Source organism: Convolutriloba macropyga, chromosome 7 (genome assembly GCF_964194025.1).
Source record: "Convolutriloba macropyga chromosome 7, txConMacr16.3, whole genome shotgun sequence".
Lineage (NCBI taxonomy): Eukaryota > Metazoa > Xenacoelomorpha > Acoela > Convolutidae > Convolutriloba > Convolutriloba macropyga.
The window spans coordinates 31,423,358-31,447,689 of record NC_134474.1 but is presented as its reverse complement, the minus strand read 5'-3'; the positions used below and the strand labels follow the sequence as shown (position 1 = coordinate 31,447,689).

At 35.4% G+C, this 24,332-nt stretch overlaps 1 protein-coding gene across 1 annotated transcript in view; it reads left to right on the top strand.

Moving 5' to 3' along the window:
- Positions 1–24,332, top strand: part of LOC142342782 (uncharacterized) — a 123,135-nt gene that overhangs the window by 13,077 nt on the left and 85,726 nt on the right. The window contains exons 4-5 of the mRNA XM_075394347.1: positions 1,010–1,339; positions 17,431–17,534. Of these exons, the coding sequence (XP_075250462.1) occupies positions 1,010–1,339; positions 17,431–17,534 (434 nt within the window). The remainder of the gene's footprint in view (positions 1–1,009; positions 1,340–17,430; positions 17,535–24,332) is intronic.

Sequence of the window (24,332 nt, the reverse complement as noted above, 5' to 3'; positions counted from 1 at the left end):
TATTCTACAGGTTTTTTTTTTCTTTAAGCAGAAAGCAAGTTTATTCAATGAATTTTGACTTGAATTTTGACTTCTTTATATTCGAGCTTTCACCTCCATTTTTGATTGTTGACTTCTGTTTTCGAACATTGGACTTTAAAAATAGCTTAGTTGGCAATGTATAGCAATTGGTAACAGTTTGTAATTCAAGGTGAAGAGGTCAATTTGAGAAAATTTGATCCCATTTAACTACCTACCCCGCCCCCCCCCCCCCCAAAAAAAAAAAACTACCCCCCACTTACCTACCTACCCCCCCGCCCACCTACCTACCCCCCCCCCCGCAGCAACGTGCCTACCCCCCACCCCACCTACCTACACCTCCACCACCACCTACCTGCTCCCACCTACCAAACCCCCCCCCCACACCAGCACCTACCCACACCCCTGAAATGAAAAACTTAACGCTTTTTATGTTATATTGGTCTAATATTTTTGTTTTTTGTAGTGTTTTTGTTTTTGTTTTTTTTTTATTTTTGTTTTTTGTCGATATTCTGATTTTGTCCAAGTTAGGGTAGAGATTATTTTGCACGACGATTCGAGTCGTTTCCGGTATTCTACCGGCTATGTTTTTTTGTGCAAACTTTTTGCTTGACAATTTTGACTTTTCGAGTGACTTTTGCGCCCTTGACTCTTTTCGAGTGACTTTTGCGCCCTTGACTTTTTGCGTTTCGCGTGATCTAAAATTCTCTCTCAATCACAATTTCAAGCAGCTGAACTCAATTGGCGGCAATTTAATACTAAAAGTCAAATGAAAAGTGCGCCGAAACTGGTGCCATTTTTTACTTTAAATCTCAATAGTGGTATATGTTAACCTCTAATGTGGTTATTTGAAGCCCACTATTGAACTTCTTATTCCTATTTAGGCTCCCCCCTCCCCCCCCCCCCGACTGAAGCAGGCTGCAATTGATTAGAGCTCCCATTAGTCGTTCGAGAGCAATTATTCCGACGTTTAGTCGGTTATGTTTATTAGATGAAGATCTTAATTAATCTCTTTCAGCTCAACGTTGGTTTGTCACAAGATCCTGGAGGCTGCGACATACGCTTGGATAAGGATAGCTTGACCACAAACTCTGCGCCAGCATACGTTGGACAATTCTATTTTGATGTTGAGAAGCTGAGAGCATTGACGATGAGCGTTCCGCAGTCAATGGCTGGCTTTGAGAAAATTAGACTGGTTGGGAAAGGGGCATATGGAGCTGCAGTGCTTTACAGGAAAAAAGATGACGATACTTTGGTCATTCTGAAGGAAATAAACATGATAGACTTGAGTGCGAGCGAGCGACAATTGGCTTTAAATGAGGCATGTTGGCGTCAAAATTATCTTTCTATATAATCTTGAAACGCCGACCTTTATAACCATTTTACGAGTGGCTGCAAACGTAGAAAAGTTCAGAAATACAAGCTTCTTTACGGAAGAAACAAAACTTACAATTAATCCAAAATTATAAATCTTTAGAAAGATGGTCGTCCAACAGAATTGAGTTCGTTGCTGCTTGAGGTTCATGTACTTAGCTGGGTGCGTGATTGGATGGGTCTATGGAACCTGGACCCAAAATGATCGCTGAAAATAGTTCTCTTATTTTGTTGTGAAGATGCTATTATAACCGTTCAGTTTTTGGTTTTTGATGATTGTTAGTGTTAGTAATTGAATCACTCAGGTGCAGGTTTGGAAATGCCAGATATCAGGAGTGCCAGGTTCTAGAGTGCCTGATTATCCTATGTAGCGCTGAGTTCTAAAACTTGCGATGATCGTGTTTCAAATAGGTTTACGCGACTCCGCTAAGGGCACTTGAAACTTATGACATTTAGAACACCTACCTGCCCGGGTCTCAATTATTGCCATGTTTTATCATTAAATTCCACCGAATCACCTCACTTATAGATGAAACACTCAAGTGCAAGTTACAGAATGCCAGATATCTTTAGATAGGTTCTAGAAAGCCGGAGATTCATGAGTGATAGATTCTAGAAAGCCGGAGTTTATTACATAAAGAGTCAGATTAAAAACCACAAAGTTTATTTTTGAAGCAAGGTTACGCGACAAACAACCTCACGCTCAAAAATGACTTCCTTACTCTGAAATTGACTATTCTTTACTTTAATTCTAAGAGATAACGTCAAGTGAGTGTGTGGCATTCTAATTGAAAGGTATTTCAGTGCAGCTATTAGCAGTAGTTAATAATTTAAACATATTCTTAATCAAAATATAACATGTCAGTATTCAAAAAAAGTTACTTTTTTGGTCTATTTCTTTTACTATCTCTTTAAAAATGCAGATCTACAAAGCTATTTTGGCTGGTTTCTGACAATCTGGCAGCTTGTTTTTGGTTTTGACTTTTGTCTGTTTAGTGGCATCAATGGACTGTTCAGATGAATTCAAGGTTGTTTTTGACAGACTATTCAATTTTTTGTTGATTATTTTGAGTGCTATGCTAATTTGGATGATTTTAATTGCTCTCGAACAAAGTTTTTCTGCTCTCCCACAACAATTTTTGAGCTTTTGTACTAGAACATTCAGCGAATTTTCAAGTGACTTCACTTCGTTTTGAGTGATTTCAATTTCTCTCATTCTGAAGTTTGTTGCTGATATAAAAGTGGTTGTTAGCGGTTGAGTAACAACGCGGTTGTATCTTAGTGGTTAAGTGTCTGTTATCCCGGAGGTCACGGGTTCAAACCCTTATCAGGTCCGTTTTTTTTGCACCCTAAAAATCCTAAACTACACCCCTCAATTAAATTGCTCCAATCTGTCGTTTGAGAGCAATTCATTCGACGTTAGTCAGTTTGTTTCACATTTTTGGCTGTTTTTTAATCTACTTAAGCGGAGTTAGGTTTTTTCATTGCAATCGTTTGGATTTGAATAGCCTCCTATTGCTTGGCCTAATTTTTAGGTATCTGTGGTCGACGTGCATTTGAGACAAAAGTTTGACAAAAAAGTTGAGACATTTTATAATTTTTGTCGTTTTCTTGCAACTTTATACTTTCTTGTTAGCCTGCTATGATTTTCCTGTTGTTGCGTGAGCTTTTTTTTATCACAATTTGATTAAGGAAAGGTTATCGTTTTTATGTGCTCTATAGTAGCTTATGAGGGAATACTTGACTTTCAGTATTTTTTTAGTCCGGTTTTTTGGATCTGCATGTTTTATTTATAGACAGTAATTTGGTTTTTTGTTTTTTCGTGATCGGTTTCAATATGTGATAGTTTCATGGCGTTTCTATGATTTTTGAATTGAATTTGGAATGAAGGTTTTGGTCACGCCGAAGTGGGAAGTCGAGCAAAGAAGCGAGTGGTTTTGCAATTTTTTTTACTATAATTTAAAAGTAGAGAGAAAACAATGTTCGAACAAAATTTTGCTTCTCTCTCTCCTTTTGGTTTTTGTTCGCATGTGGCAATTCGCCTTTAACTTTTGCTGTTCTTCATTTTCTGGATTTTTTGAATTGTTTTCCGAATCCATTCACATCCAATAATGGTCTAGTTTTTTGTATAGTCAATTTAAATTTTTCGAACTGTAGGTCCGGATTTGTGTCCCTTTTTTTTCTTCCAATTCGCTATACCTATTGATCGCGTTTTTCGTTTTGCATATTTCAGCAGTTTCGTGTTTGACACTTGACTTACCTCACTTATTGGTTCAACTGAATGGATTTTGACATCTTTTACTCATTGAATTACTCATTGAAAAGTGAAAGTGTCTTCAGGAGCAAGTTCGGGTAGATTTAGGTTGTGATTTTGATTCTTCTTGTTTATTGGTTTTTTGGTTTGTGATAAATCAATTTCGGTTTTCTTTAGTTTTTTTTGAAGTACTGAAATTGGTTTTTTGTGTAAGCTGATTTTCTAGCTCTCAAGGTTTTGCAAATGGTTTTCCAAGAGCTTTCTTTGTCATATCGAGGTTTTGTATCTGGTTCTAAAGCTCAAACCTGGTCACATTTTTTTTGTTCTAACAATACTTTTAATTGGTAATTGCTCCCGGAAGAAGTTTGCAGCAACTATTGTAAACTTCTTTTAATGAAAATATTCTGCCTGAAGGTCTTCTACAACATTCTTTGGATTTTGGTGTAATTTCTTCACGCTTAACTTCTTGGTTTTATTTCTGTGATTTAACGCTTGAGTTCTTCATTTTTGAGATATCTAGTTGTGCTCATTCTGAAATGAAGTTTGTTGCCAATATAAAAGCAATTTTCAGCGAAAGAATTAAAGCCATTGTAACTTTGTGGTCAGGATGTACGACTGATATCTTGCGGTTCGGGGTTCAAACAACTGTCAGGTATTTTTTGCAGCCTTAAAACTTTTCAAGCTACACCTCCTATAAATTAATTTACCTCACCTGTAGTTTGAAAACATTTCATTGACGTTTCTCACCTTTTTGGCTGTTTTTTAATCTACTTAAGCAGTGTTAGATTTTTTCATTGCAGTCATCTGGATTTGAATGGCCTCCTATTGCTTTACCTAATTTTTAGGTATCTTTGCTCGACGTGCATTTGAGAAAAAAGTTTGACAAAAAAGTTGAGACATTTTATAATTTTTGTCGATTTCTTGCACTTTTATACTTTCTTGTTAGCCTGCTATGATTTTCTTGTTGTTGCGTGAGCTTTTTTAAATCACAATTTGATTAAGGAAAGGTTATCGTTTTTATGTGCTCTATTGTAGCTTATGAGGGAATACTTGACTTTCAGTATTTTTTTAGTCCGGTTTTTTGGATCTGCATGTTTTATTTATAGACAGTAAATTGGTTTTTTTGTTTTTTCGTGATCGGTTTCAATATGTGATAGTTTCATGGCGTTTCTATGATTTTTGAATTGAATTTGGAATGAAGGTTTTGGTCACGCCGACGTAGGAAGTGGAGCAAAGAAGCGAGTGGTTTCGCAATTTTTTTTACTATAATTTAAAAGTAGAGAGAAAACAATGTTCGAACAAAATTTTGCTTCTCTCTCCTTTTGGTTTTTGTTCGCATGTGGCAATTCGCCTTTAACTTTTGCTGTTCTTCATTTTCTGGATTTTTTGAATTGTTTTCCGAATCCATTCACATCCAATAATGGTCTAGTTTTTTGTATAGTCAATTTAACTTTTTCGAACTGTAGGTCAGGATTTGTGTCCCTTTTTTTCGTTCAATTCGCTATACCTATTGATCGCGTTTTTCGTTTTGCATGTTTCAGCAGTTTCGTGTTTGACACTTGACTTACCTCACTTATTGGTTCAACTGAATCGATTTTGACATCTTTTACTCATTGAATTACTCATTGAAAAGTGAAAGTGTCTTCAGGAGCAAATTCGGGTAGATTTAGGTTGTGATTTTGATTCTTCTTGTTTATTGGTTTTTTGGTTTGTGATAAATCAATTTCGGTTTTCTTTAGTTTTTTTTTGAAGTACTGAAATTGGTTTTTTGTGTAAGCTGATTTTCTAGCTCTCAAGGTTTTGCAAATGGTTTTCCAAGAGCTTTCTTTGTCATATCGAGGTTTTGTATCTGGTTCTAAAGCTCAAACCTGGTCACATTTTTTTTTGTTCTAACAATATTTTTGTTTGGTAATTGCTCCCGGAAGAAGTTTGCAGCAACTATTGTAAACTTCTTTTAATGAAAATTTTCTGCCTGAAGGTCTTCTACAACATTCTTTGGATTTTGGTGTAATTTCTTCACGCTTAACTTCTTGGTTTTATTTCTGTGATTTAACGCTTGAGTTCTTCATTTTTGAGATATCTAGTTGTGCTCATTCTGAAATGAAGTTTGTTGCCAATATAAAAGCAATTTTCAGCGAAAGAATTAAAGCCATTGTAACTTTGTGGTCAGGATGTACGACTGATATCTTGCGGTTCGGGGTTCAAACAACTGTAAGGTATTTTTTGCAGCCTTAAAACTTTTCAAGCTACACCTCCTATAAATTAATTTACCTCACCTGTAGTTTGAGAACATTTCATTGACGTTTGTCACCTTTTTGGCTGTTTTTTAATCTACTTAAGCAGAGTTAGATTTTTTCATTGCAGTCATCTGGATTTGAATAGCCTCCTATTGCTTTACCTAATTTTTAGGTATCTTTGCTCGACGACGTGCATTTGAGACAAAAGTTTGACAAAAAAGTTGAGACATTTTATAATTTTTGTCGATTTCTTGCAACTTTATACATTCTTGTTAGCCTGCTATGGTTTACCTGTTGTTGCGTGAGCTTTTTTTTATCACAATTGGATTAAGGAAAGGTTATCGTTTTTATGTGCTCAATAGTAGCTTATGAGGTAATACTTGACTTTCAGCAGTTCTTTAGTTCGTTTTTTTTTGGATCTGCATGTTTTATTTATAAACAGTAAATTGGTTTTTTGTTTTTTAGTGATCGGTTTCAACATACCATAGTTTTATGACGTTTCTATGATTTTTGAATTGAATTTGGAATGAAGGATCTGGTCACGTCAAAACAGGACGTGGAGCAAAGAAGCGAGTTTTTTGCAATTTTTTTTACTATAATTTAAAAGTAGAGAGAAAACAGTGTTCGAACAAAATTTTGCTTCTCTCTCTCCTTTTGGTTTTTGTTCGCATGTGGCAATTCGCCTTTAACTTTCGCTGTTCTTCATTTTCTGGATTTTTAAAATTGTTTTCCGAATCCATTCACATCCAATATTGGTCTAGTTTTTTGTATAGTCAATTAAATGTTTTGGAACTGTAGGTCAGGATTTGTGTTCCTATTTTTTTCAATTCGCTATACCTATTGATCGAGTTTTTCGTTTTGCATGTTTCAGCTTTTTCGTGTTTGACACTTGACTTACCTCACTTATTGGTTCAACTGAATGGATTTTGACATCTTTTACTCATTGAATTACTCATTGAAAAGTGAAAGTGTCTTCAGGAGCAAATTCGGGTAGATTTAGGTTGTGATTTTGATTCTTCTTGTTTATTGGTTTTTTGGTTTGTGATATATCAATTTCGGTTTTCTTGAGTTTTTTTGAAGTACTGAATTTAGTTTTTTGTGTACGCTGATTTTACTAGCTCTCAAGGTTTTGCAATTGGTTTTCTAAGAGCTTTCTTTGTCATATCGAGGTCTTGTATCTGGTTCTAAAGCTCAAAGCTGGTCATATATTTTTTTTGTTCTAACAATATTTTTGTTTGGTAATTGCTCCCAGAAGAAGTTTGCAGCAACTATTGTAAACTTCTTTTAATGAAAATTTTCTGCCTGAAGGTCTTCTACAACATTCTTTGGCTTTTGGTGTGATTTCTTCACGCTTAACTTCTTGGTTTTATTTCTGTGATTTAACGCTTGAGTTCTTCATTTTTGAGATATCTAGTTGTGCTCATTCTGAAATGAAGTTTGTTGCCAATATAAAAGAAATTTTCAGCGAAAGAATTAAAGCCATTGTATCTTTGTGGTCAGGATGTACGACTGATATCTTGGGGTTCGGGGTTCAAACAACTGTCAGGTCTTTTTTGCAGCCTTAAAACTTTTCAAGCTACACCTCCTATAAATTAATTTACCACGCCTGTAGTTTGAGAACATTTCATTGACGTTTCTCACCTCTTTGGCTGTTTTTTAATCTACTTAAGCAGAGTTAGATTTTTTCATTGCAGTCATTTGGATTTGAATAGCCTCCTATTGCTTGACCTAATTTTTAGGTATCTATGCTCGACGTGCATTTGAGACAAAAGTTTGACAAAAAAGTTGAGACATTTTATAATTTCCGTCGATTTCTTACAACTTTATACATTCTTGTTAGCCTGCTATGGTTTACCTGTTGTTGCGTGAGCTTTTTTTATCACAATTTGATTAAGGAAAGGTTATCGTTTTTTTGTGCTCAATAGTAGCTTATGAGGTAATGCTTGACTTTCATCAGTTGTTTAGTTCGTTTTTTTTTGGATCTGCATGTTTTATTTATAAACAGTAAATTGGTTTTTTGTTTTTTAGTGATCGGTTTCAATATGTCATAGTTTTATGACGTTTCTATGATTTTTGAATTGAACTTGAAATGAAGGTTCTGGTCACGCCAAAACAGGACGTGGAGCAAAGAAGTAGATTTTTTTAATTGTCCTACCATAGTTTAAAAGTAGAGAGAGAAAACAATGTACGAACAAAATTTTGCTGTGTCTTTTTGGTTTTGGTTCACATGCGACCATTTGGCTTTAATTTTTGCTGTTCTTCGATTTCTGGATTTTTCTCTGAATTGTTTTCCCCATCACTTCTGTCTAATCTTGGTCTGGTTTTATGTAGAGTCAATTAAAATTTCTTGAACTTTAGATCAGTGTTGTCTTCTTATAGTTTTTTCAATTCGCTTTACGTATCGATCACGTTTTTCGTTTAGTTTGAGTCAGCTTCTTCTTGTTTAATTCTTGACTTAGCTCACTCACTGGTTGCAGTGAATGGATTTTGACATCTTTCACTCATTGAATTACTCAATGTAGTGAAAATGCGGTCCAGGTCGAAAGAGCAAAATCAATAGTAACGGGATAAATTAAGTCATTTTTGTCTCTTCGTTTTTTTGGTTTTGATTCGCGATGTGCGTCACGCGGGTCAAACTCGACTATTTTCCAAAAATTTCCGGCTTTTTGTGTAGTTTAAACGAAATGCATATTTTGCGACTCTCTAATTAAGTAACGTATCGCGATTTCGAATTTTTCTGTCCATTATCTTGTTCATCTATGGCTTCCTTTGGAGTACAGCACTCAAAATTGAAGTTCTGTGGTCCCATTAAAAATGTAAAGTGAAGTTGTCTTTTCAGGAACTTTTGTAAACTTGTGTCTTTTTCTTCATTTTTGAGTTATCGAAATTGCGCTCATTCTGAAATGAAGTTTGTTGCCAATATAAAAGCGATTTTCAGCGAAAGAGAATCAAAGCCATTGTAGGTTCGTGCTCAGGATGTCCGACTGATATTTTGGGGGTTTTGGGGTTCGAACCACTGTCAAGTCTTTTTTTGCAGCCTTGAAATTTTTTCAAGCTACACCTGTAAATTAATTTACCCCACTTGTGATTTGAGAACATTTCATTGACTTTAGACAGTTTGTTTCACCTTTTTGGCTGTTTTTTAAGCCACTTAGGCAGAGTGAGATTTTTTCATTGCTATTATTGGTGTTTGAATAGCCTCCTACTGCTTAACCTAAATTTCAGGTATCCATTTTGAGCTCGACGTGCAATTGAGACAAAAATTTGACAAAAAGTTGAGACATTTCATAAGTTTTGTCAATTTCTGGTAAATTTATACATTCTTTTTTGCCTGTTATGGTTTTCCTGTTGTTGCGTGATCCTTTCTTTGATCTCAATGATTAGAGGATGATTATCGTTTTTATGTGCTCTCTAGTAGCTTATGAGGTAATTTTTGACTTTCAATGTTTTTTTTTAGTTCGGTTGGTTTTTGGATCTGCTTGTTTTATTTATAGACAGTTAATTGTTTTTTTTTGTGAGCGGCTCCAATATGTGATAATTTTATGACGTTTCTATGATTTTTGAAGTGAATTTGGATTGAGGGTTTTGGTCACGCCGAAACACTAAGTAGAGGGTGGTTTTTAAATTTTTTTTACCATAGTTTAAAAGAGAGAGAAAACAATGTCCGAACAAAATTTTGCTGTCTATCTTTTTGCTTTTGGTTCAAATTCGCCTTTATTTTTTGCGGTTCTTCGATTTCTGAATTTTTCTTTGAATTGTTTTCCCAATCACTTTGTCTAATCTTGGTCTGGTTTTTTGTAAAGCCAATTGAAATTTTTTGAACTGTAGATCAGTGTTGTCTTCCTATAGTTTTTTCAATTCGCTTTACTTGTCGATCACGTTTTTCGTTTAGCTTGAGCCAGCTTTTTCTTGTTTGATTCTTGAGTTACCTCACTCATTGGTTCAACTGAATGGATTTTGACATCTTTCGCTCATTGAATTACTCAATGTAGTGAAAATGCGGTCAAGGTCAAAAGAGCAAAATCAATAGTAACGGGATAAATTAAGTTTTTTTTCTCTTCGTTTTTTCTTTTTTGCTTTGAATCCCGATGTGCGTTACGCGGGTCAAACTCGGCTTTTTTCCAGAAATTTACCGTTTTTTTTTGTGGTGTAGTTTAAACGAAATGCATCTGTTTTGTGAGTCTCTAATTAAGTAACCTATCGCGGTTTTGAATTTTTGTCCGTTATAATTTTCATTTAGGGTTTCCTTTGGATTACACCACTTGAGTTTGAAGTTCTCTGGTCCGTATTAACGGTATTAAAAATGTAAAGTGAAGTTGTTTTTTCAGGAACTATTGTCAACTTGTGTCTTTTTTTCAGTTTTGAGTTATGTAAGTTGCTCTCATTCTGAAATAAAGTTTTTTACCAATATAAAAGCGATTTTCAGCGGAAGAGAATCAAAGCCATTGTAGCTTAGTGGCCAGGATGTCCGACTGATATTTTGGGAGTTCGGGGTTCGAACCAATGTGAGGTCTTTTTTTTGCAGCCTTAAAACTTTTCAAGCTACACCCCCTATAAATAAATTGCCTCACCTGTAGTTTGGGATTATTTCATTGATGTTAAACAGTTTTTTTTTTACCTTTTTGGCTGTTTTTTAAGCTACTTAAGCAGAGTGAAATTTTTTGATTGCAATGAATGGGTTTTGAATAGCCTTCTATTGATTGACCTAAATTTCATGTATCCATTTTGTGCTCGACGTGCAATTGAGACAAATCCTTGACAAAAAGTTGGACATTTCATAAGTTTTGTCTTTTTCTTGCAAATTTATACATTCTTGTTTGCCTGTTATAAATTTCCTGTTGTTGCGTGAACCTTTTCTTGATCCCATTTTGATTAAGGGGAGGTTATCGTTTTTATGTGCTCTATAGTAGCTTATGAGGGAATACTTGACTTTGTATGTTTTTTTAGTTCGGTTGATTTTTGGATCTGCATGTTTTCTTTATAGACAGTAAATTGGTTTTTTGTTTATTAGTGATGGGTTTCCTTTTGGTTTTTGTTCGCACGTGGCAATTCGCCTTTAACTTTTGCTGTTTTTTCTGGATTTTTTGAATTTTTTTCCCAATCACTTCAGTCTAGTCTTGGTCTGGTGTTTTGTGTAGTCAATTAAAATTTTTTGAGCTGTAGGTCAGGTGTTGTCGTCCTAAATTTTTTTTTCAATTCACTTTACTTATCGATCACGTTTTTCGTTTAGCTTGAGCCAGCTTTTTCTTGTTTGATTCTTGAGTTACCTCACTCATTGGTTCAACTGAATGGATTTTGACATCTTTCACTCATTGAATTACTCAATGTAGTGAAAATGCGGTCAAGGTCAAAAGAGCAAAATCAATAGTAACGGGATAAATTAAGTTTTTTTCTCTTCGTTTTTTCTTTTTTGCTTTGAATCCCGATGTGCGTTACGAGGGTCAAACGCGGCTATTTTCGAGAAATTTACCGGCTTTTTTGGTGTAGTTTAAACGAAGTGCATCTGTTTTGTGACTCTCTAATTAAGTAACCTATTGCGGTTTTGAATTACTGTGCCCGTAATCTTGTTCATCTAGGGTTTTTTTGGATTACAGAACTGAATTTAGAAGTTCTCTGGTTTCATTAAAAATGTAAAGTGAAAGTGTCTGTTCAGGAACTAATGTAAACTTGTGTCTTTTTTCTTCATTTTTGAGTTTTGTAAGTTGCTCTCATTCTGAAATAGTTTGTTGCCAGTGTAAAAGCGACTTTCAACGAAAGAATCAACGCCATGCTAGCTTAGTGGTCAAGATGTCCGACTGATAATTGGGGGTTCGCAGATTGAACCACTGAGGTCTAAATTTTGCACCCTTAACACTTTTTTAAGCTTTGCCCCCTATAAACTAAATTGCCCCACCTGTAATTGGAGAACAATTCATTCGACGTTAGACAGTTTGTTTCATTTTCTTGGCTGTTTTTTAAGCTACTTAAGCCGAAAGAGATTGTTTCATTGGGGTTAGATTAGCCTTCTATTGATTTACTTATTTTTCAGGTATACATTTTGCGTTGACCTGCTGTTGAGACAAAAAGTTTGACAAAAAGTAGACATTTCATAAGTTTTGTCTTTTTCTTGCAAATGTATACATTCTTGTTTGCCTGTTATAAATTTCCTGTTGTTGCGTGAACCTTTTCTTGATCCCATTTTGATTAAGGGGAGGTTATCGTTTTTATGTGCTCTATAGTAGCTTATGAGGGAATACTTGACTTTGTATGTTTTTTTAGTTCGGTTGATTTTTTGATCTGCATGTTTTCTTTATAGACAGTAAATTGGTTTTTTGTTTATTCGTGATGGGTTTCAATATGTGATAGTTTCATGACGTTTCTATGATTTTTGAATTGAATTTGGAATGAAGGTTTTGATCACGCCGAAACAGGAAGTTGAGCAAAGATGCGAGTGGTTTTGCAATTTTTTTTTACTTTAATTTAAAAGTAGAGAGAGAAAACAATGTTCGAACAAAATTTTGTTTCTCTCTCGTTTTGGTTTTTGTTCGCACGTGGCAATTCGCCTTTAACTTTTGCTGTTTTTTCTGGATTTTTTGAATTTTTTTCCCAATCACTTCAGTCTAGTCTTGGTCTGGTGTTTTGTGTAGTCAATTAAAATTTTTTGAGCTGTAGGTCAGGTGTTGTCTTCCTATATTTTTTTTCAATTCACTTTACTTATCGATCACGTTTTTCGTTTAGCTTGAGCCAGCTTTTTCTTGTTTGATTCTTGACTTACCTCACTCATTGGTTCAACTGAATGGATTTTGACATCTTTCACTCATTGAATTACTCAATGTAGTGAAAATGCGGTCAAGGTCAAAAGAGCAAAATCAATAGTAACGGGATAAATTAAGTTCTTTTTTCTCTTCGTTTTTTCTTTTTTGCTTTGAATCCCGATGTGCGTTACGAGGGTCAAACGCGGCTGTTTTCGAGAAATTTACCGGCTTTTTTGGTGTAGTTTAAACGAAGTGCATCTGTTTTGTGACTCTCTAATTAAGTAACCTATTGCGGTTTTGAATTACTGTGACCGTAATCTTGTTCATCTAGGGTTTCTTTGGATTACAGAACTGAATTTAGAAGTTCTCTGGTTTCATTAAAAATGTTAAGTGAAAGTGTCTTTTCAGGAACTAATGTAAACTTTTGTCTTTTTTCTTCATTTTTGGGTTTTGTAAGTTGCTCTCATTCTGAAATAGTTTGTTACCAGTGTAAAAGCGATTTTCAACGAAAGAATCAAAGCCATGGTAGCTTAGTGGTCAAGATGTCCGACTGATAATTGGGGGTTCGCAGATTGAACCACTGAGGTCTTAATTTTGCACCCTTAAAACTTTTTTAAGCTTTGCCCCCTATAAACTAAATTGCCCCACCTGTAATTGGAGAACAATTCATTCGACGTTAGACAGTTTGTTTCATTTTCTTGGCTGTTTTTTAAGCTACTTAAGCCGAAAGAGATTTTTTCATTGGGGTTAGATTAGCCTTCTATTGATTGACTTATTTTTCAGGTATACATTTTGCGTTGACCTGCTGTTGAGACAAAAAGTTTGACAAAAAATAGACATTTTATAAGTTTTGTCAATTTCTTGCAACTGTATACATTCTTGTTTGCTTGTTATGGTTTTCCTGTTGTTGCTTGAACCTCTCTTTGATCCCAATTTGATTAAGCGGAGTTTATCGTTTTTATGTGCTCTATAGTAGCTTATGAGGAAATACTTGACTTTCAATGTTTTTTTTTAGTTCTGTTGGTTTTGGGATCTGCATGTTTTATTTATAGGCAGTAAATTGGTTTTGTTTTTTTTTTCGTGAGCTGTTTCAATATGTGATAGTTTCATGACGTATCTATGATTTTTGAATTGAATTTGGAATGAAGGTTTTGGTCACGTCGTAGCAGGAAGTTGAGCAAAGAAGCGAGTGGTTTTGCCATTTTTTTTTTACTATAGTTTAAAAGTAGAGAGAGAAAACAGTCTTTGAACACGTTTTTGCTGTCTCTCTATCTCTCTTCTTTTGGTTTTTTTTTCACATGCGGCAATTTGCCTTTAATTTTTGCTGTTCTTCGATTTCTGGTTTTTCTGAATTGTTTTCCCAATCCATGCAGTCCAATATTGGTCTAGTTTTTGTGCAGTCAATTAAAATTTTTTGAACTGCAAGTCAGGAGTTGTCTTCCTACATTTTCTTTCAATTCGCTTTACATATCGAAAACGTTTTTCGTTTTGCATGAGTCAGCTTCTTCTTGTTTGATTCTTGACTTACCTCACTCATTGTTTCAATTGAATGGATTATGACATCTTTCACTTATTGAATTACTTTGTTTTTTGTCTAGTTTAATCGAAGTGCATCTGTTTTGTGACTGTAATTAAGTAACCTATCGGGTTTTTGAGTTTCTCTGCCCGTTATCTTTCTTATCTAGGGTTTCCTTTGGATGACAGAACTTAAGTTAGAAGTTTTGTGGTACCCTTAAAAATGTAAAGTGAAAGTGTCTTCAGGAGCAAAATCGAGATTTAGGTTGATTCTTTTTGTTTCTTGGTTTTCTGGTTTGTGAGAAATCAAGTTCGGTTTTCAAGCTACGCCCCCTATAAATTGAATTGCCCCACCTGTAGTTCAATAAAAATTCATCCAACGTTATTTTGCTGTTTTACTGAGCCTATGTGCGTGTTATTCGGTTTGCTCAATAATGCTGACAGTTCATTAATTGCTCTCAAACTAAGCAATGATAATAGTCCTGTGTCTTTTTTTGCCATTTTTGCTACTAGACTCTTTTTTGTCTGCAGCATTTGGCTTTTCGTCCTCAGAAACGGGATAAACTTTATGCGCTTCACGGGCATTAAGTGCTCTTAGAGCCTTTCAGCTCTTTCAGCTCAAACTGTTTGAATCCTATCATGGAAAATATTGCTAGCTCTCTCTCTGTTGGTTGGGATTTCTTTCCTTCTATTTCTCGTTCACGTTTAATATCTTACACTCTATCTCCGTCTCTTTCCTTAAATTTTTTGTTGATGCCTGTTTCATCATAAATGACCTAAACACTACTTTTTAGTAAATCATTTTTAATTGCTCTCAAACGCAGTTTGTAGCAAATATATTAATCATGTTTATCTCATGAAATTTTTTGCTAGAACGATTCTTCGTCTGCCCTGTGTGAATTTTCGTCCTCAGAAACGAGAGTAAGATTTAGAGCGCCCAGTGGGCATTCAGTCCTCTTAGAGCCTTTCAGCTCACTAGTTGACTTATACATATGGTGTGATGGGCGGTTCTTAAGAGTTTGAAGAGCCGCCACTATCGACACCCCCCAACTATTGCCCCAACGCCTTCCCGCGATGTCGCCCCACACCGCACTGTTGCACCCCAGTGCATCCCCCCACGTGTCTAGCTACTGACGAACAACCGCTCGCTAAAAACGCAAATATATACTAATTTTCACAAATTTTGTCAAACTTTTGGATTTTTTTTTTCATTCTTCGTTTTATTTTTTCTAGGTGTCAAGGGACCTCCTCTAAGGTTTTCTAAGGTTTGTTAATAGGTTACTGCATATTTTTAATGGTAATGGAATGGTTTCAACTTTTTAATAACAAGAATTTTCGAATTTTTGAACAAAACGTGCAATTTTTTTTAAATAAAATTTGCAATTTTTCAGTTTTGAATTTTTTTTGTCATTTATCAGGTTTCTCCAGCCCCAAGAGCCACGAAACTTTCTCTATGGTTGATAATAGGTTACTTCATATATTCTAGATGTAATGGAATTTTAATAGCACGAATTTAAGCATTTTTTTTTTAATTTTTATTTTAATTTCAAGTTTTTTTGAATCTTCGATTTTTGATTTTTCCGGCAACAGGGACCTCCTGCAGGGTTGATAATTAGCTGCTGCATAGTTTTTAGAGATAATGGAGTTTTTATCAATGTTTTAATGGCATAATTTTAAGCAATTTTCTGATAAAATTTAATTTTTACTTTTTGGAAAATTATGTTCAAAGTTCATGGGTCTTTATGAGCCAGTGAAACTATTTAAGGCTTGAAATAGGATTACTAGATAGTCTCTTGAGACAATGAAATGGTTTTGAAGATAATATTTTCTTGAATTTTAGCAAGATTTGGATAATTTTTGCAATTGTTTTCAAATTTATGAATATTTTTGTCCTTTACTGAGGTTAACGATCATTACTGGCCAACGAAACTTTTTTAAGTCTTGTAGATGGGTTACTTGACAGAACTCCAGAGACAAAAGACGGTTTTGAACATTTTTCATTGCGAAATCTGGAATGTTTTTTAAAAAAAATGCACTTATCTTGTTTTTCTATTTCTTTCAATTACTGACAAGTCCAGAAAACAAGAAGTTGCGTGGACGAATCCTATCATGGAAATTATTGCTAGCTCTCTCTCTCTCTCTCGTTCTCTCTCTGTTGGTTGGGGTTTCTTTCCATGTCGTTCACTTTAATCTCACACTCTATCTCCCTCTCTTTCTTTCCTTAACTTTTTTGTTGATGTCGCACTTCAGCTGCTGTTATGTGGCGTGATGTCATCTACTATCCTCATTAACGCTGAATTATAGTGGAAATATTTTATCTTAAATGACTTAAGCAGCACTGTTTGTGAAATCGTTGTTAATTGCTCTCAAATGCAGTTTGTAGCAAATTTATTAATCCTGTTTGTCTTTTTTATGCAATTTTTCGATTGAACGATTTTTTGTCTGCGCCATCTGATTTTTCGTCCTCAGAAACGGGATTAAGATGTAGAGCGCCCAGTGGGCATCAAGTTCTCTTTGAGCCTTATAGCGCACAAGTGGACTTATACATATGGTATGAAGGGCGGTTCTTAGAAACTTGATCCCATAACCCAACCCATCGCCACCACGTCAGTCCCCCCAATCCACTGCCGCACCCGCGCTGCGGTGCAACCCCCCGCTGCGCTCACCTCACGCCCCTTCAATTAAGCTAAAGCTAGCCTCACTAAACCGTGGCTAGCTACTGACGAAGCCAACCGCTCGCTGGTCGTTTGAGAGCAATTCGCCCGACGTTAGTCGGTTATGTTTTGAACTTTGATTAATTTTTTTTTCAATTATTGACTGGGCTCACTCTTGGAATAACTTTAAACACATATTTTCCTCTTGAGATTAATATAAACCCTTTCAAGTTCATCGGAGGACAACTGCATGACGAAGGTTGCTAATAATTAGGCTTTCTTCGTGAAATCAATCAAAAATTTTATTCAAACGATTTTTTAATCTTCATTATTTTAATGGATAGCAATTTTGACAAATGGCTGTTTTTACCTGAATTTGAAGGTTGAAATAGTTTTTCATGTGGACTTGAGGGCTGTAGTAAATCTTATGCAGCTTGGATTAACCGTGGACTGAAACTACTAATCTACGCCTTTTGGGCTGAACTAAATAATCTTTGTTCAGTCAGTGTTATTAATTTTGCTCCATTTCTCTGAAATGTATTTATTTAAATTCTACTATGACAAGCAAGATTACTGGTTCTTTGATGATCGCAGTACAAAATTTGTTCAAAATTTTTGTTTGATTTGTGCTCAAATTGTTTCAGGTGAAAATTCTGTCGATGCTGGACCATCCCAATATCATCAGCTACTTCGATCACTTTGAAGAAGATGGGGTTCTCATCATCGAAATGGAGTACGCAGATGGAGGGTAGGTCTATTTTACTTATTTTTGCTTTTTCAGAAGGATGACGTATTTTTTAAAAGTACAGTTTTTTTATTGGTCGAAAAGCGATAGCTGGTGCTATTATTGGTCTTCTCTTGATTAATAGCCGCACAGCGATAGCTGGGGCTATTATTGGCCTTCTCTTGGTTTTTTTTTATTTCGTCGTCATGATTTTTGTTACGACCATATGACGTCACAGCCACTTTTTGTTCATTCGTTCATGCAATTTCAACTGAATTGCATGTGTGACGTCATTTTTCGCTCTTAGTGGAGCGAGTTTTTTTGTTCATTTGCATGATTAAATTTTTGGTCACACTTGACTTACCTCACTCTCAAAAATGACTTCCTCACTTTGAAATTGACTTTTATTTACTTTAATTCAAAGAGATAAGGTCAAATGGGTGTGTGTCACTCTAAATGAAGGTTATTTGAGATCAGCTAATACAGGCAGCAATAACTTATACAGATTTTTAATCAAAATATAACAGATCAGCCTTCAATGAAAAGACGAATTTTTTTGGTCTGTCTTTTTTTACTGTTTTTTTTAGACTGCCGGTCTACGAATCTATTGCGGCTATTTTCTGGCAATCTGCCAGCTATGTTTTTTTACAATTCAAAGAATTTGAATTGTATTGGGGCGCTGTGTTTTAACGAATCGATAAGGAGTATTGGAGAACTTTATTTTTTAAAATCAATTTTATTGGAATGAATTCTGAAGCAGGTAATGAAAGGCGTGAAAAATTTGAGAAATGAAAGGCGTCTCAAACGAAGTTTCTAGCAAATATATTAGTCCTGTTGGACTTTTTTTTGACCGATTTTTCGTCTGACCCATTAATTTTTCGTCCTCAAAAACAGGATAAACATGTAGCGCCCAGCGGGCATTAAGTTCTCTTAGAGCATTTCAGCTCACAAGTCTCCAAGTATCCGATTCACAGAAACTGTTGCTGTTTTGGAGTCTTATACTTATGGTGTGAAGGGCCGTTACTGGAGGTTGCTCCTACCCCCGGCTTTTTCAATCAGTTTTTCATTTAATTTATCTTTTGGTTAATAGGTTTGGATGGACTATACTAATGATTTTGGGATTCGTTTGATAGTGTTTTGAAGCTTTTTGTTATTTAACACGAATTTCAGCTAAACTTGAGGATTTTCAGCCGTTTTGCTGTTTTTTGGCTATTTTGCAAATTTGATACCTTTATTTATTGCTCTCAAACGAAGTTAGAAGCAATTATTGTAAACGTGTTGGTCTTTTTATGCAAAATTTTTGCTTGAACGAGTTTGCTTTTGTTCTAGAACATTATGTGACTTCTCAAGTTGCCTTTTCAAGCTTTACTTCCTCATTTTGAGTGATTTCAATTGCTTTCCTTCCGAAATGAATTTTGTTGCTAATATAAAAGTGATTGTTTGTGGTTGTAGCTTAGTGGTTAAGATGTATGACTGCTATCCTGGAGGTTGATGGTTCGAACCCCTATCAGGTCCGAATTTTTGCACCCAGCAAATTTTGAGTGATTAAATTGTTGACCACACTCGACTTGCCTCATTGTCAAAATTGACCTGCTCGCTCTGAAATTTAATTTCTTCACTTTAATTCAAACAGATATGGTTAAGTCACTGTTTGTGACTCTGATTGAATCTATTTGAGAGCAGCTAATAGAATCAGCAATGAGTTAAACAGATTCTCAGTCAAAATATAACTCAGCATTTAATAAAAGTTTATTTCTCTTTTAATCTTTTTGAGAGTGCAGATATACAAATCTATTGCGGCTATTTTGTGACAATCTGGCAGCTATCAAAATCTGCCAGCTATGGCATTCTACCCAATTTAAATAGTTGGTTCACATACGAAGCATACTAATTTTGTAGCGAGTTAATATTCTTTGCCGCTATTCGGACAATCTGCAGACTATGTTCAGTTGTTAATTGCTCTCAAAGTTTTTAGCATTTATATTAGTCCTGTTGGTCTTTTTAATGGGATTTTTTGGCTGGATCAATTATTCGTCTAAATAACAGACAGGGTTTTCTGATGGGCATGAAGAACTTCATCAGCAAGGTTTATTGGTTTTAGAATCAAGGACACATATCTTGTCTCACTAAGTTTTTAAATAGGAAAACAATCTTATACTTCTTTGTAGAGATCTTACAAGATGAATAATTGCTCTCAAACAAAGTTTGTAGCAACTATGTTAGTCCTATTGGTCTTTTTTATGCGTTTTTTCGCTTGAGTTTTCTGACCCATTTGACTTTTCGTCCTCAAAAACAAGATAATAGATAGCGCCCAGCGGGCATTAAGTGCTCATAGAACCTTTCAGCTCACTAGTGTAAAAGTAGACGATTCACATAAACTGTTTTGGAGACTTATACTTATGCTGTGAAGGCTGGTTCTTAGAGGTTGACCCTCGCATCCTCCCACAACCCCCCCCCCCCCGTTGCACCAAACACCCCCCCCCCCCCCACGGTTGCCCCCCCCCCCCACAATTGCGCCAAACCCCCCTCACAATTGCCTCCCCCCAATTGCGCCACCCCCCCCCCCCCCCCCACACACACACACACACACAATTGCGCCAGCCCCTCCTCCCCTCATCAGCCCCCGATGCTCCCCAATTGCGCTCAACTCACACCCCTTCAGTTAAGCTAAAGCTAGCCTCACTAAACCGTGGCTAGCTACTGATGAAGACAACCGCTCGCTGGTCGTTTGAGAGCAATTCTCTCCGACGTTAGTTGTTTATGTTTCCGATTCAAGTGACTTGTTCCATTAATCAGATATATGAAAAGTTTTATTCAGTTTAGCAACAGTTTTATGGTGCGATTTAACTTTTTGTAGCAATAATTATTAATAACCAAGGTCAGCCTCTCAGCGGCTATTATTTAGAAGCTCTCCTGTTTTTTTTTTACATTTCAAAGAATTTGTATTGTATTTTGGCGCTGTATTTCAGACCTGTTCACTCATTTTCGCAATTTTTGACGTCAAATTGAAGGTCAAGCTGAAACAGGAAGAAAAAGCGGGCAGTTTTGCGGCGTGAATTTGTCTCATTTTGAGTAGTCAGAAAGTTGAACAAAAGTTGGTTGAACAAAAGTTTGCTTTCTCGATCGTGTTTTTCTCACATGCGTCATTCTGACTTCGATTTTACTGTGTTTTTCATTTTTTGTAGGATTTTTCGGAACTTTTCTCAATCAATTCTTAGTTCATTCTATGTCTAGTTTTTTGTTTAGTCAATAAAAATTCTTTGAATTGTTGGCCAGGACTTTTCGTGCTATGTTTTTTTTTTTAATTCGCTTTACCTCTAGATCACGTTTTTCGTTTTACATGGGTCACGACTTCTACGTTTGACTCTTGACTTACCTCACTCAATATTTCATCCGAATAGATTTTAAATTCGTTCGCTTATTGAATTACCCAATTTAGTGAATATTGTCAAACTGAAAAGAGCGAAGTAAAAAGAGGCGTGAAAGCCCGATCTTTGAGTTAGTGCTAATTGGCATTAGTATTAAGCTGAATAGCTTTCAATCTAGAGGCTCAGTTAAGTAGTTTTGGTATTTCACTCAAAATGCGAACACACTTAGAATTTTTTTTAAAACTTAGAGAAGCTCTGTTAATTTCTTTCCCTTCTTTTTCATCTGTATCTATCCCGATGTGCTTCGAGCGTGGGTCAACTGCGTATAATTTCGCCAATTTGCGTGCTAAGTTAGTCTTGTCGATCATTCTGCGTCTGACCACTTTTCAATTAATTGTTCAACGATTGGATTTTTTATTTTTTGCGTTTTGATTCAATTATTCAGAATTTAATGTAGCTGATCTTAGGTGGCGGCCGTTTATATAAAGCTTCAAAATCCACGAAGAAATGGTGAGGCTATTATTGGTCTCATCTTGGTTTTTTATACCACTCGTTTTCTTTGTTTTTTTTTCAACAGAAGACTATTTGTTCAGACGGTGTTTTAACGTAGATGAGAAAGAAATAGAAATTGACGTGTGAACTAATTTTTTTCTGAGCAAAAAATTTTCTAATCATGCACTGCGTTGAGTGATTTGCAACTGCGAAAGGGATTTTTTTGGAGAATGGACCATATAGATAAGGGTTCTCGGGCGTTTTTGGTCCATTGTGCTCTGTATTTTTCTTGTAATTTGGTTTTTGGTAGAAATAGTTTTTGATCCTTGGAGCTTAAGTATTTAAGCGTCTAGAATTAATTGTTGAGCGTAATAATGTTTTCAAGAGCAAATTGTTTTCGTTTCTCAATTTTCGGGCCTTTTCAATAATTTCTTTCCGGATCTTTGAGCAGACTTTTCGGAATAAATTTATAGGTCAACGTTCCTTGGATAGTTCATGCATCAAAAGCCTTTGATTTTGACGAGAGTTATTGACGAGTTTATGAACTACTAATCCATTTTTGGCCGTTTTGTGCAATTTCCGTTAGCTTTTTGTCTTTTTTGATTTAATAGGCTTTCTGCGCACCGCCAATGACTTTAATTCCATATTATCAATAACTGTTTTGTTTAGGCGTTTGATGGAATTAATTTTCATAGTCGCATTTTTAGAATATTTTTACATTGATAAGCAAAATATTTCAATGTTTTTCAATCTTTGCACTAATTTATTTTGACACAAGGAATGGTAAATAATCTTATTGAATCTATGTGCTAAATAATGAAAAGTACTTTTCTTTATTTTTTAAATTGTTTTTCGGCTTTCAAAATTATACAGATGCTTTTTACAATGTATTCGTAACCTACGCATTCTAGCTTTCTGTACCTATTTCTTGGAATTATCTATGCTTAGTTGTTGCATAACCTATCGTTTTATTTGCTTTGCCTCTATTGGTGGTTGAAAGAATTTTCCATTTATTCATCATAATGCAGTTCTGAGAGTTTGTTTGTTATTATTACTTTTGATTTTTTGTCTGAAATGACTGATCTTTTTTCGCAAATTTTGTTGGGGCTAGATTCTGGCAATAAACCATTTTTGCCTTCATTTTTGCGATAGCTTATTTCAACAAAGATATATCCAACTAGAGAGAGGAATCGAATCTGATAAATATTTTGAAAGCTATGAAATAAAACTGTTTGTTTGTAGTGTTTGTTGAGGACTAGTTTTTTTCATTTCTGTATAATTTAGTTCAGCCTCTGAGAACGTTATCTGCCTTATTATCATTTGGCTATGTGTCGTGGGTCGCTTAGTTAATTGAGGTGTTATGATTTCTTCAGACATTTTAACATCCTTCAGTTATTAGACTGGTGACATTTTTCCGATTATCAGTTTTTATCCATCTTAAAAATACTGGCAAACTTTCAGTGTGCCGAGAAATGTTCCTGTTAATCCAAATTTTGCGGTTGCAAGATTTTACAGTGAGTATTTTGGTCGATTTTTGTGACTTTTTATGCTTTTTGAGTGAGGTCGTAGATATTTTGTGGTTGCTTGCTTGCTTCAATGATATCAGTGCTGAAGTTTCGCTTTCCGAAAGGGTTTTGTTTTTACCAAAGATTTTAGTTAACTCTGTTTAGGCAAAGAACATTTGTTCTTAGACAAAAGATAATGGACAGCAATTACCTTTTTGTTCGGGCAGGTCCGACGCTTCGACTTGCTTCCAGAATTTTCCGTCTGTGTTTTTTAAGTCGTCGATTTGCCCATTTTAACGACCATTTGATCACATGTAAAGAAGTAAAATGTGATTCTTCTAGGTGACTTCTACCACTCTGCAATTGAATTTCTTTCTTTGAAGTCATTTTTTGTTCTTTTCTGTATTGGTTATCAGATCAATTGTGGGTTGAAATTTTCATTCATACTTGATTTACCTCAGGTATTCTTTCTATATTCATAATTTAAACTCAGGCTATTTTACTTCAGCGCTATTATATAATAGTTACCAGGCTATGTTACTTCGGTGCGTGAAATTTATTTTGAAAATAAGGTAAATTTGAAATCTGAATCATATCTTCAATCTCAGTTTTTCTTCAGTGTTGGTGATTTTATCTTTGGGGTCTCAGCGGTCTGTTTCGCAACTTTTGTGCGCAATATGCTGGTTATGTTTTTAATTTCAATCGTGTGTTGGGAAATTAGCTCTAATCAGAGAACTTGAAGCCCTTTAGGTAATCCCCCGCTCTAGCTGAGGAAGTAAATAGTCTACGACCGTTGGTTAATTTTCTGCCTAGTTTTTTTGGTTTAATTATTAATTGCTCTCGAACGAAGTTCGAAGCAAATATTTTAAACGCCTTTTTTACGACTAGATGAGGCGTATTGGGATTCTACAAGTTTTTTTAGCTGAAGCAAGGTTGTTCATAACTTATACTTTTGACTTTTGTTTCGAACATTGACTCCTTTTAGAATGTTGACTTCTGTTTTCAGACAATTCACTTTAACAGTAGCTTAGTTACTGATACATAGTGATTAATTGCTTTTGAACGAAGTTCATAGCAATTATTGTAAACGTGTGTCTTTTTTATGCAAATTTTTCGCTTGACAGTTTTGCGCTTTTCTTCTAGAACATTCTTTGACTTCTCAAGTGACTTTTTCGCGCTTTCGTTATTCATTTTTGAGTGATCTCTATTGCTCTCACTCACAAGTAAAGCTTGTTGCTAATATAAATTGGTTGCAGCACAGCAAAAAAAGTTCTGTTGGCGCAGTTGGAAGTGCTTGGGGGGGTCACTGTATTCGGGAGGTCAATGGTTCGAAGCCCGGGCGGGGAAGGGTTTTTTGCACCCATAAAGAGAAATTGATCTAGGCTACAGCCCCTGAATTAACAGCTACAGCCTCACCTGTCGCTGTCGTTCAAGAACAATTCTTCCGACATTTGTTT